This window comes from Artibeus jamaicensis, unplaced genomic scaffold, assembly GCF_021234435.1.
Source record: "Artibeus jamaicensis isolate MK-2021 breed Jamaican fruit bat unplaced genomic scaffold, CSHL_Jam_final contig_2170, whole genome shotgun sequence".
In the NCBI taxonomy this organism is placed as follows: Eukaryota; Metazoa; Chordata; class Mammalia; order Chiroptera; family Phyllostomidae; genus Artibeus; species Artibeus jamaicensis.
The window spans coordinates 1161397-1175145 of NW_026521445.1; the positions used below are offsets into that span (position 1 = coordinate 1161397).

At 36.4% G+C, this 13749-nt stretch overlaps 1 protein-coding gene and 1 non-coding gene across 3 annotated transcripts in view; both read right to left on the reverse strand.

The window, feature by feature from the left end:
• The window catches only part of TPR (translocated promoter region, nuclear basket protein), a 59533-nt gene that overhangs the window by 31313 nt on the left and 14471 nt on the right, over nucleotides 1-13749 (reverse strand). For both annotated transcript variants that reach the window (XM_037145705.2, XM_037145704.2), the window contains exons 14-28: nucleotides 13362-13469; nucleotides 12204-12430; nucleotides 11394-11557; nucleotides 10809-10942; nucleotides 10574-10722; nucleotides 8424-8586; nucleotides 6889-7023; nucleotides 6246-6386; nucleotides 5068-5233; nucleotides 3846-4012; nucleotides 2765-2917; nucleotides 2245-2361; nucleotides 977-1180; nucleotides 685-869; nucleotides 99-246 (exon numbers count right to left, since the gene is read on the reverse strand). In XM_037145705.2, coding sequence (XP_037001600.2) covers nucleotides 99-246; nucleotides 685-869; nucleotides 977-1180; nucleotides 2245-2361; nucleotides 2765-2917; nucleotides 3846-4012; nucleotides 5068-5233; nucleotides 6246-6386; nucleotides 6889-7023; nucleotides 8424-8586; nucleotides 10574-10722; nucleotides 10809-10942; nucleotides 11394-11557; nucleotides 12204-12430; nucleotides 13362-13469 — 2361 coding nt within the window. The remainder of the gene's footprint in view (nucleotides 1-98; nucleotides 247-684; nucleotides 870-976; nucleotides 1181-2244; nucleotides 2362-2764; nucleotides 2918-3845; nucleotides 4013-5067; nucleotides 5234-6245; nucleotides 6387-6888; nucleotides 7024-8423; nucleotides 8587-10573; nucleotides 10723-10808; nucleotides 10943-11393; nucleotides 11558-12203; nucleotides 12431-13361; nucleotides 13470-13749) is intronic.
• LOC119049714 (U6 spliceosomal RNA) lies at nucleotides 10469-10574 on the reverse strand. The gene has a single exon (XR_005082585.2). It is a non-coding gene; the product is annotated as a U6 spliceosomal RNA (small nuclear RNA).

The following is a 13749-nucleotide window of genomic DNA, read 5'->3' on the forward strand; positions in this document are numbered from 1 at the left end:
GAAGACTGCTCATTTCTAGTTAAATTTTACGTTACCAGAAACGACAATGACCTTTTCACTTGCTTTAACAGCTGCTGCCTTACATCTCGGACACATACCTGGACCTTCTCCCTCTCGGCGTTCAGACTGTCCTGCAGTTCCTGCAGCTCCCTCTCTAACAGTTCGACCCTCTGTCGGTAACGCAGACTCTCCACCTGAGCCACCTCAAACCTTGTTTCAGCAATTTCTTTTTCTCGTCGTATAAATCTATAAGAATGTATTAAGATTTTATTTGAATAAAAAATGACATTTCAAAACTTGGGTAATTTTAGGACAAGATCCATTCACACTTTAATAACTACTTCTACATAATGTTCTCATTAATAAATAATGAGAGGCATATTTATTATAGATGGTGGCTTTGGAATTGTGTATCTTTAAAATGATCCAAAAGGCATTTAGTTTTTCAAAGAACCCACTCAAGTTCTTACTACCAAACTCAACTTAAAGCCATTTATTTAAACTGGCATGTCTAAATGTCAAAAGTGACCACCACGTGGACGGCAGTGGGTCTGTTGGCCAGTAACAGTATGAGCTTTACACAATAAATAGCACATAGCCCCCGCCTCTCTAATGTATACATCTGTTAACACTTCACAGTTGTCACACCACAGAAACAAAGCATTAGGAATATATTGCATTTACCTGAGGATTTCTAAAATTTGTTCTTGCGATTTTCCTTCTTCACTGAAAGATACATTCAATGGGCCTTGTATACCTTCCTTCACAGAGGCGACAACCTTGTCACTTAGTTTTTCAATCTGGTCATGCAGTAATCTATTCTGTTTCTCTAGGTCTTCACAGCGAGACATAAACTTGGACACTTCATCCTGTAAGTCAAGACTTTGTCATAACTGCAGATTTCCCCATGCATATTAAAAAGAAAACCCCAAACTTTCAATTCTCCAAAACATTCTGTGATGATGTACGATAATACCTTTAACATTCTCTCTCTTTCCTCCCAAGATGCTTTACTTTCCAACAACTGTGACTCTGCCTTCTGGGCGGTTTCTTCCAGATGCTGGCGGACAGATGCCATTTTGGAAACCTGCTCCTTGGCAGCCTGCAGAGCTTCGACGTCCGCGGCGTGCAGCATCAGCTCTCTCTCGTACTTATTCTGGGCTTCCACCGCTATCTTAGCCTGCAAGAAATCATCCCCCCACACACGAATAAATAAAAACCCCGATTTACTCAGCACAAGAAAAGTACACATCGCATTATGTAAAATAATAAAAGTGGGGACAATAATAATGCACCAAAATAAAATAATTAAAGTCATGCCATTATCTATTTAATGAGAAGAACTGGCTCAAATGAAACTTATAAAGACTATGTAGCAATCTGGGACAGATTTTATCAAATAAAAGCTAAATATAACTCACATATGAAAAATACATGAATACACATGCAAAAACTTAGAAGAAATGAAAATAATTTGAAAACTGAATTATAGATACATTCTCTGATTTTAATTCCCACTGTTATGCTGTTTGGCAATAAGAAAAGGACAATTCCTTTTCTCTCCTTTACATCTCAAGCATGTTCCCCTGCACCCCATTTATAAAGCAACTGTGATACACATACATGTTATGAATATGTAAGCAATAAAGATGAGACCAAATAACTGGCTTATTAACATACCACTGAAATAAAAAATGAGAACATCAGTGATAATCTTAGATATTTCCCACACTACCATTTTAATAATCTCCTGAACTGTGTTTTATTATTTTTTATTCATTAAAAATATAAAAAGCTTTACCACATAAGCATGTGTGTACATATACTTAAATAATTTCATTCTATATTCTTTAAGCTTCATAAAAAGTGGTATATAAAACTCTAACCTCAGTAATGTACTAAAAATGTTTTGAGGAGGAAGTTATCTCTATCTCGCCTATAGCACAGTTTCACAATCAGAACTAGTGGGCTGCAGTAATAAAAAAGTTTGCAAATGAGAGCAAGTACACATTTAATGTCCTACTCCTACCTTTGTATTTCACCCCCATGTATCAAGACTGTTTTGTTAACGATTATTTATGTTTAGCCTTCCTCTACACTTTTCAACTGATCTTAGTCTAAGTTCCACAAGAGTGGAAATGACCTTGTATTTTTAAGGCTCACCAATCCCCAAACTGGCCCCAAGAACTGCTCCCTAGGCCCAAAGCTCGTCTGTCAGCATGGCTAAGAGTCAGTGACACTTACTTGCTCCTGACAGTCACGTCTGGCTTGCTGTTCGTTGCTCAAAGCTGTGCTTGCTCTCTGAAGAGCTTCTTGTACTTCGTTCTGGACACTATTGAGTGTTTTCTTTAATTCAGACAACTGAATTGAAAGAACAAGATTAAAGTCACAGTTAATTATAAACTTACTTTTAAGATACTGAAGGACAGGTATTTTTTTAAAGCCCAATTGGGCCTTCTTACAAGTAACTTAAGATAGTTAATACCTGATATAATCTGCAAACTTACAGCTCCATACTCCCTCCCTACTATACTTACAAAGGCTTCCAAAAAGCAGCACAGGGACCTACACTGTAATGTACTTTAAAATAATCAAAGGAAACTTGAATAGATTTCCAGAGCAATGTAAACCATAAAACTAAAGTTGTTGGGTTTGGGTTCAATCAGTATCTGCTGAGATGAATAAAATGGTAACTAATGTGCTATTTAAAAGAATTCAAATCCATACACACAGAAAGATTTACATGGTTAGTGATATATTTTACCTGCTGTTCCATACTCTCTATGGCTTTTCTCTTGTCGTCTTGAAGCTCCTGTTTTTCCTTCTCCACTTCCATCAACTTCTTTTCCAACTGAGTCTGAAACTCAGCCGACTCTTTCAGACGAACTTCAATATTCTTACGGACTTCCTCTGTCACCTTCACCACCACCCCAACAGTAGGATACACATATTATACACATTTAAAATAAAACACTACTTTCTCCAAATCTAAACTAAATTTGAAAAGTACTAACATTGTTTGTCTTTTAAAAAATTCATCCATAGCTGATTAAAGAGCTTAAAACTATGAGCATAATTTACCTCTCAACTTGGCTATTGGCCATTTTTTCCTTTTGAAGGGAAATTTCCAATTCTCATTTCTCCCTCAGTCTGTATAACCACTTGCCAAATTTGTCCTTTGTACGAGTGAAAGGATTCCCCTACCCCCACATATTCTGATTTCCATGATGCCAACCACAAAGGATCTTTTAAAACTGTGGCCCTAGACTACTGCTATGGCCTCCCAAAATGAATTTTATATTCTTCAATCTACTATATTGATCTTGCTAATTAAAACAAATTATACCTACAATATGTTGGGGGGGAGTCATTTAATCATTTTACAAAAGAGGACATTCAAAACATTTCACATTTGGTTCTGGACTACACTTTTGATTACATTGCTCAGTACTTCACACTAGCCGAACTGTTACCCTCTGGAAGCCTTCCTGTCCTGGCAGACGGTTCCTGCTACCCGGTAACTTTCTCTGACTATCCAAATGATACTTCCAAGACTGTACAAAAATGCCATCTCTTTTATGACATTGTACCTGGTCAGGAGACAAACACCCCCACTCACATCAACATCTGATCTGTACCTTTCCTATAGCGTTTATACCCTCCCTTGTTTTATGAATTTTGTGGGCTGTTTTAATCTCACTGATTACACTCAAGCACTTTTTGAGAGGTTAAGCGGAATGACATCAGCTCAACTCACCCTAACCACCGTGCCTTACACACAGCAGACTCCTAATGAAAAGAAAATGTTAACAAGTGCATTCATACTTAATTCAAATCGTGTGTACCTGTTTTTCCTTGTTAAGGGATTCCTCTAAACTGGTCACCATTGCGCGATACTGCTCCACGTTGCTGGTGCTGGTTTTGAGCCTCTCCTTCAAGTCGTTCACCTGCTCCTCCATCTGCCGTAGCTGACTCAGAAGATCATCCACATCTTCTTTGCTGCTGGGCTGACCTAAGAGGTTTGACATTCGTAACATCATATTCTAAATGATCTAAGAGATAAGTGTTATCAAAGAGTTTGGAAAACTGGGACTAAGGCTCGAATGTACAAGCACTTCACTACCTAGGAACTATATTTCAACCTATGCTGAATACCAAAATAAAAATAGCTATTTTGTCAGTATGCTGTATCTTTTAAAAAAAGTCAAATATTTGAAATCCTCTGTGATGGATCGTAAGGATATTTCAAAGAGAAAACTATAAAATATTTCCACTAATCTGAGGAGGTGTTGAGGGAATTACCAGAATATTTATTATTTAAACATTGCTTACTCTAAAACAGCAAATCTTAATCACTTAGCCCAATTTACGCTCTAAAATCCTTGGAAAAGGGAAATATTGCACTTGAAGTATTTCTTATTAAATGGTATCATCAATAAGAGAGGACTTTAAGGTAATCATTCATACACTACATACATCTATGTATCTATGCATACACATATACATATAAATACACACACATGCAATTTTATCATGTTTGATATTTTTATTTTATTTTATCATGTTTGACTAAATTTTTAGTAAGAAATAACAACATATAGAAAGATTATATGGACACAAAAGCTTTGCATTTAAGATGGTATATTCCCAAAAAGAAACAAACTCTAATCAAAGCAATCTTTTACCTGAGGCTATCAATGAGCAACACTCAGGAAGACTGCTCCAAATGACAGCAAAAAAATCAATTATTTTGTAAACGAGCCTTATTGTTATATATTTAACAAGTACCATATCACAAAAGTGGGAGTTTAAAATTCAAACATTAGTCTTCAGAACTGTTTTTCAAGTGTCAATAAACGGTTTCACCAACCAGAAAGCCGAGAGCACACCCTGGTCAGATGCCTGCAGAACCACTCTGAACCTTCCAAGTCTGAAGCTCTACTCATCATGCCTTTAGTACACGAAGTGTTTCTTATTCCCTTTGCTGGTACCCACCGGTTATTTATTGACAGATGTTACAAATGTTTCTAAAGAAACACATTACCACCAGTCTAATCACGTATTTACCTTTACCGGTTCTCTGTGAGGACTGCGAAGCAAGCTGGGCTTCCATATTACTGAGGTGCTGTTTCAATGTTGCAATTTCCTTTTGAGCATTTTTTAATAGTTCTTTTGTGTTATTATGAAGATTTGTCTCAGTATCCAGCTGCCTCTTTGTATCTAAAAGTTGAACCTATAAGAAAAAATACATTAACCCTACAAATACTGTTTTTAGATTCTTCAGTAATTCAAAGTTCAAGTCCATCTTTTTATAGGTTTTTAAAACTCTTGCCAAGATAGAATAAGAGAAACCAGATTTACCTTCCCATCTGAAACCATCTCTCCCCGCTAAAGAAACAAACACACAAACAAAAATCACAAACAAAAATGGATACACCGTATAAAACAGTTTTACAAGTACGGGTTGACAGGATACAAAAAAGGCTGTCTGTACAACTTCCCTAGCTTACTGACTTAAAAGAGTGTCACAGGCTACGGCACAGGGAAAGGGAAATAAGGCAGAGGCCAGCAAACCACGCGAACTGAGGAGACACAACTGAGAGTGCAAGAAGGCTAAATTAGAAACTAGCTCTAATACATAAGATATGCTATTAGAGAGAGAAAGCCACACAGATAAGAATACCCTGGTGATTTGCAGAGAATCCCTCTTGAATATAGAGCAAAACTGATCAGTTCATGTATGCGAAACTACCCCAGACAAGGTAAAGCATCATATGGAGAGAGTGGAGTGAAGGGTATCTGGTGTGCACAGAGAGGCAGGAACAATGCCTGTCCCCAGTAGCCCAACTGAAAAAACTCATAATCCACTGAACACTAGGGACCAGTACTCAGGAAGCTCTAAACTCCTAAAAGTAATGGAGAATAATTTGTTCAAGAGTGAGCACTGCTTTGGGCCTGCCCAATAAATCCTAAAAAGTAACACTCAAAAGAATCAAACTACTTTTAAGTAACTTTCCCATGTCCCAGAATAAAATTCAAGGTTTTCAGGAATACAAAAATATCCATCATCCCAGAAGAGAAACCTCCCAATGTATGGCACCCAATAAAAATTATCAGGCATATAAAAAGGCAAGAAAAACTTGAGTTTGTAAGAAGTCTCATCAAAACATAAGACAGCAGTGTGTCCACACCCAACTGACTGCTGACCTATAACCCTACAGACTTCGTCGGATCCTGACACTCACATCTAGGTTTCTAGTGAGCGTGTGCCTTTGTTCCACCTCGTTCTCCAACTTCTTTTTTAGGTGAGATATCTCATGTTCCAATTTTTCTATCTGGTTACTGAGCCTTTGTTTGGTTTCTGTTTCAGATCGCTCCAGTATTCCCTACAGTAAAAAAAAAAAAAAAAATTTGGTTACGCTTAAGAAAAAGGTCAAAAAAGCAATACAGATTAAAGGATATAGGGAATTATAGAATCACAACTCATTTCTACATTAAGATCTGTGACACTAAGAAAGTTAGTTTGACATTTAAATACTAAAATATCTATTAAATAGGGAAAAACCATATTACAATAGTCATTCAGATTTCTTCAAGTTTTAAAGCAAAAAACAAACACCACAAATTTAATCTTGTAAGCAATTCAATTGCACAGCGCTCTTTAAATACAGAGAAACCTGAAGATCAAAACTGCCAACTGCATGAATTTCAGGTCTTTTCCAATATGTTATTTAGAATACTGACACATCTTAGTAAACATCAAAATTCCATGATCATCATAATACATGACAAAAATGAGATAAATTTTCTAATTAATTAAGATAAGTAAGAAGATATAATGTTAAAGCTATTTAAACTGTTTCTGTATGTGCCTTTTTATTTAGTTACCTGAATTGTCTGCAGATTAGTTAGCAGTAAGTTTTGCCCTCTTTGTTCAGCTAACAAAGACTCTCTTTGCTGAGAAAGACGAACTTCTGACAACTTCAGCATTTCCTTTTCCTTTTTCAAATTTTCTGCTCTTACCTTGAGGAAATTACAAATGAAAAAAATATTGGAAAACAATGTGTCAACTGCAGTAATACAATTATAAATTTAATATGCTCCTTCATCATTCCACATTCCTTACTGCTAATTAGAGACTGTCTCTGTGTATATATAAGAAAATAGAACTTAGTTACATGTGTTGAAATAAGCAAAGATAAATGGAAACACCAGTAGATCAAAAGAGAAAAATCTTGCTTTTACCACAAACAGTTCCAATTTCTTTGCTCTAAAACAGTGTAAAATCTAAAATGTCAGAGTAAGAGAAAAAACTGCAAAATTATGCTACAGTCACACTTGCATGCTATTAAACTATGCGAGTTGTGTAAGGCGGCATGGTCACTCCTAAAGAGTGCTGACTAATGCACTTTAACTTTTCTGTCCCCCATTAAGAATAGACTCCGAGTCTCAGGGCATCTGGGAGGGTGATCTGAAGATCAATATCCTCAAAGTATTCATATTTACATAAGTCATAAACTATCAATTATCAAACCATCATTTTGAAAAAAATGCACTCCCCAGAAAGAAATGGGAGCAAGATAAAAATAAAAGAACATAGCCAACAGATTCAGAAAACCTTAGGTTTAAGTCCCAACCAACTCATATTGCATAATTGTGCCAAAATAGGCAAATTACTTAGCTCTTGAGTCTGTTTTTCAACAAGTAAAATGGGGGACAACTTCACCTAGTTCGACAAAAGTTGAGAGATAACTTAATAAAAAAGCAAAACACTTCAGAAAAATTAGTCATCAAAGAATTCAGTATGTAGTTGAAAGTAATGTCAATGTCTTCAAGCAAGACATTTATATTCATGGTGAAATTCAGAAATATAAGCCAATGCTAATGAAACTTTTAATCGTCTCTTACTATAAATAAGCAAGAAAAATATTCACTTGTCTTTGTTACAACTATGGAAAGAGTGATTTACAGATTTATTCTGAAATGGAAGACTTGTAAGGAAATGAAACTTCTCCTTCAGTTTGAACAGAAACAGTGACCCAGCTGATACACAACTGGATACAGCTGCCCCTTCAACAATGTAGCAATCTGGGACTCGATCAGCCATCGATCAGCCACAAAGGGAGGTTGGCCCTCCACATACAGATTTCCAATCTTGGACCTAACTACTGTTGACCCTTGAACAACATGGGCTTGAACTGTGCAGGTTTACTTGTACTGGGTTCACTTACAAGCAGATGCATGGGTAAGTGGCCTGTGCAGTTCAAACCTTAATCAAGGGCCAACTATATTTGGAAACTATGTAACAGAAACTTGCACAAACCTCTCAATTCTGTCATACCAACCAGTAAAGTCAAATAGCTAAAAAATCGAATGACAAATGCAATTTATAAGGCAAGTCAGATGAGAGAAATTGGTCTTACTTCTGCAACAGCCAGCTTTTCGTTCGCTCCTCTTAAGTCTTGTGTCATTGTGTTGATGATCTGTTCCTGCTTCTGAGTCGTTGCAGTGAGCTTCTGGTTTCTCTCCTGTAGGGATGTTATTTCTCGGCGGTATCCTTCAACATTATCTTGTAGCATTTCATACCTTATAGGAAAGACAGATAATTCTGTGAGACACTACATCCTATTTTAGTTCCTTAAAGAATTTCACATTAGCTTAGTTTTAAAAAGTATATTTTAAAAAGTGGCTTTGTAACATGTATTTTTTTCTTAACTTCAAAGTTAGCAATTTAAACTCTAAGCACAATATTTCAAGCTGAATTAACTTTTTTAATCTTGTTCATTTATAAGAATTTTAACCATATTGAAAATGTCAATACAATGTTGATACACTAGACACCAAAATGCAGTATCCAATTTTAGACATTTATGCAATTAGTAACAGATTTTTGCCTTTCTATTTTCCACTATAACACTTCATCTTGTTTTCTTATGTGCTTGAAATCTTAGCAAATGGCTGGCTAGAACTATGAACGTAGGGGGAAAAGGATGCTTTTATTTTGAATATCAAACCTGAAATTATATTATAGAGGTTAACTGCCTGCCACATCCTTACAAAAACATGTAGTACAGCAAACCTTGTTTCACGGCGCTTAGTAGATATTGCATTTAAAAATATATATATTTAGCCCTGGTTGGTGTAGCTCAGTGGATTGAGCACGGGCCTGCGAACCAGATAATTGCGGTTCGATTCCCGGTCAAGGCACATTCCTGGGTTGCGGACCAGTTTCCTGCAGGCCAATTCCCAGCAGGGGACGCATGAAAGGCAACCATACATTGATGTTTCTCTCCCTCTCTCCTTCCCTTTCCCTCTAAAGATAAATAAATAAAATCTTTAAAATATACACATATATAGATATATATTTTTTATTTATTTCTAGAGAGAGGGAAAGGAGAGAGAAAGAAAGGGAGAAACATGAATGCGTGGTTGCCCCTCACATGCCTCAAACTGGGGACCTGGCCTGCAACCCAGGCATGTACCCTGACTGGGAACTGAACTGGCAACCCTGTGGTTCACAGGCTGGCACTCAATCCACTGAGCCACACCAGCCAGGGCTACAGATACTGCGTTTTTATAAACACCAAGGCAAGACCCTCCTCCATCAAAAAGATCATGACTTAGGCTCAGATGATAGTTAGCATTTTAAAACAATAAATCATTTTGAAATTAAGGTACATACATTATGTTTTAGACAATGCCCACTTAACACACTATAGTAGAGTGCAAACGCAGCTTTTTTATGCACCGGGAAACTAAACAATTCGTGTGACTCGCTTTATTGTGATATCCATTTCATTGCAGGAGCCTGGAACTAAACCTGTGATACCTCCAGGGCCGTGGCTGTATTCACAGAAATAAAATTTGCCCTACTTATTAAGCTAACAAGTATCCAATGGATCTAACAACAACTAGGGAATGAAGTTTACTATTACTCCTTTGTAAGTGACCAACAAAGTGCATTGTCCCAAAATTAACTATCTAAAAGACCTGTGTGTCTTCTACCTAAAATAGAAAAGGGCTGAATGAAATTTTTCACATCGTGCTTATCTTCTGGTGCATTTATGAAATAATTATGTCCTACAGAAACCATAAGCCCTTCACTGTCAGGAAGGAATTCTAACAACATTTCTCACATAAACTTCAGTTTTAAATAACTATCTGGATTGCTCAGCAATGGCCCAAGGCAATCATTAACCAGTATTAAAATAGAACCCCCATAGTTTCTCATCTGGATTATGGTTCACAAAAAAGGAATACTATTGCAAATTAACCCCTGATTTTGATTCACTGAGTACTGAAGTATGCCATTTGGACTTCATCAATTTTTTTTGATAATCTAAATGTGATCTCTTTTTTAACATGAAATTTACTGAGATGATATTGGCTAATAAAACTACATAGGTTTCAAGTGTACAATTCTGATACATCACCTGCGTATTGAACGGCATGTCCACACCTGGAGTCAAAAAACATGGAATGCTTTGCAAATCTGAAGTCATCCTCGTGCAGGGACCACGCTGATCTTCTCTGCGTCATTCCAATTTTAGAACATGGACAAATGAAAACTTACCGCTTAGAAGCAAAATCCAGCTGTGTAGATATTTTGGTGTTTTGCGATCGCAGATCAGTGACTTGCTCCTGAAGTTTCTCAAGTTGCTCATTCTGTAGTTTTTCATTATCTGCCTTTTCCTTTTTGTAGTTCTCGAAAATTTCCTGCAACTAAATAGTAGAGAGATTATTAGAAGATGACACTGTGTTACCAAAAAACCCAACCCCAGACGAAGGTGTAAAGGTGGGACCTTCACCTGTTTCAGGGCAGCCTTGGCTTCTATGGCCTCTGCTGACTCGATGACAGGTACTGACGTAGGAGTGGAAGCCGTCTGTGACGTACTTGAACGTTTTGGTGTTGAGATGAGTGAAATATCGTCCAAGCTTGAAGCTTCAGAAATGTGTGTGTGGGGGGGAAAAGATATAATATTCTTCTGCAAATATATCCTTACCAAAATCAACAAACTAGACTTACTGAGGGACCATAGTTTACAGAAATTATTAAACAAAGAATCTACTAAATAACCTACTAAAATTATTTTTGGTTTCTGATTAGATAAATTTGCAGATTAAATGTTAAAACATGACCAAAAATATATAATTCATTGACTTTTAAGATGCACACATTTCAACAATGGTCAGCATTTCTGCTTCCTTAATGACAACTAAACAATAGTACGCTTTAGGATTGAAGAGCTGTTATGACCAATCACATATGCTGGTTAGTTAAATAGAGTGCATGTTGCTTATGTTGCAAAAAAAATGGAATGGTCCCTAATATCCATTTCAGGAAAACGGCCCCAAATACTTGGATACTATTAAGATACAACATAGAAACCTACCTTGTAAAGGAATGACAACTCCTGTTGTCTGTGACAACAAAATACGGTACATGTCACGCTGACGAACTATGGAGTCAACGAGCTGCATCTGATGCTGTCGGGACCCACGGAGTTGTTCCAATTCAGTAAGCGCGCTCTCGAGTTTAAGCTGAAGCTCAGTAATCCTACAAAAAAAAATCCTAAATCCATCTCACTGACATTGAGAGGCAGTTGTCATTTCTACTGTGTAACACAGACCAAGCATTTTTACCATCTATCATTAAGTATCCTATTTTTCTCTCTTATCCTTTCTTTCTTCTACTAACATTGTAATAACCACTTTTAAAGCCCCACCATAAAGGACTCAAACACTCATCACTGTCATCTGAAAAATCTGTTTGCAAAAATTAAACCAATTCTACTCAGGCTAAACTCCAGAAGTTTTGCTTTCATAGCCACTCCTCCCTTAGCACCAAACACACTAAAAAAACACAAAACAAAACAACACTTTGCTTGAGTAATTCCCACATACCTTCTCTAGGAAGTCTGGTGTGTTCTCTACAATCTAGGCTAGGTCCTCCGCCTCAAAGCTCGCTCGAGTAGGTTTTTATCTATTATACACTGATCATACTGAACTAAAACTACCGACTTACTTACCTAATTATCAAGCTCATCCACAAACTGAGTTCCCTGAAATTTTTTTCTTGGCATTGTTGCTCACCTTCTTTCTCTCTCCTAAATCACTATATTCCCAGTCCGGCACTGCTAGGGGACACGCCGGAAGTTTTCAATGAATGTTTGCTGAACTAAGCAAGGTAGTCCGTAACTTACTTGGATGAAGTTGTTTCTTGTTCTTCTCTTTCTCTGGTCTCTCCAAGTTCCCTAAGAGCCACTAACAGACGCTGATTTTGCTGCTGAAGTTCTTCGATATTTCTGTAAGACACTAGGTGCTGGGATATTACTTCAGATGAACTGCTTATATCGGCAGAGCTTACTTCCTCATCACGAATTACATGGTTGCCCCTCGCTTCCTCAAGTTCCATCAGAAGCACTCTAATCTGAAAAGAAAGGGTTAATATCATCAAATATCGAAGAGCATTGGCTTTGATTCTGGAAATGTTTGGAAGAAAAATTTTCAAATAAAAATATTACTTTAGAAACACCATCAACTTGTATTACGTTATCTTAAAAGGCAAAATATCAAGCATATCATTTTAAATATTAAAACCTAAAAATGTTTAGTGACAAAATTTTTATTTCTATCAAGTATGTAATGAAGGCTGTTACTTTTACAAAGCAGCCACATGACAATTCCAGAAGCATTATTCAATTTCTGTAAAACAATGATGCAATATACAGAAACACATACACTCATTGTGTGTACAACTATGCTAGCACTCGCGTCCTTATGCACGTACTGTCTAATGAAGGAGAGAGTGAAAATAGACTTAAATCCATTTAGAAAAAAACTTAGTGTTGTGTTTGTGTGTATAGACTCACAAACAAAAAAATTAGGGTAAAATTTATGACCAAAGTAGGTCTACATTTCCTGAGTAGTTCACTTAGAAAAAAAATGTAGCACAGAAATGAATATGGCATAGTTTTGCATCAGTAAAAACACAGAAAACTCACATGTTTATATTTACTCACGTGTTTACAATATAAAAAGAGTGACATGAAAGATATATAGAAGTCTGTTATCTGGTTATACCCTGGGACATGGGCAGGGGGAAAGAAATTATATTTATCTCTGAATTGTTTCATTTATTACAATGAGTACTTATAATCTGAAAATTTACCAAAAACTTAAAAGAAAAAAAGGGGGCTATGGAAGATCAATGACTAGGGTGCAATTCTGATACAGTAGTATTCCTAACTGATGAAAATTTCGCATGTGGCAATTCTCTCTTAGATACCTGGACACAGATTCAAGTATTATTGGGCCATCAGTTTAGGGGAAAAGAAAGTAGGAAAGGAAAAAATTCTAACCTGTTGTGAAAGATCTTTTATTTGGATTTCCATTCTCTGATTGTCTCTTTCAAGGACAGAAGAATGTTTGTTGGCTTTATCAGTGTCCTCCTGCAATCGCTGAATCTCCTATAAAATGTGAATTCAAGTTAACGTTCTGTATTTCCTTATGAGATAAATGAAGCAGTAAATGAGCAACAAAAATATACAGTGCTCAAGTACCATAGTAATCAACTTACAAACTAAAAACATTCAATATAACATATATTCTATATAACAGACCCTAAGAGAAATTCTTTATAATTATTGGTTTGGCCAAAAAGTCTGCTTAGTTTTTTCCATAAAATAAAAGACATTTTTAATTTTCACAAGTAACGTATTGGTTTGGATATATGATTATGTCGGCTAT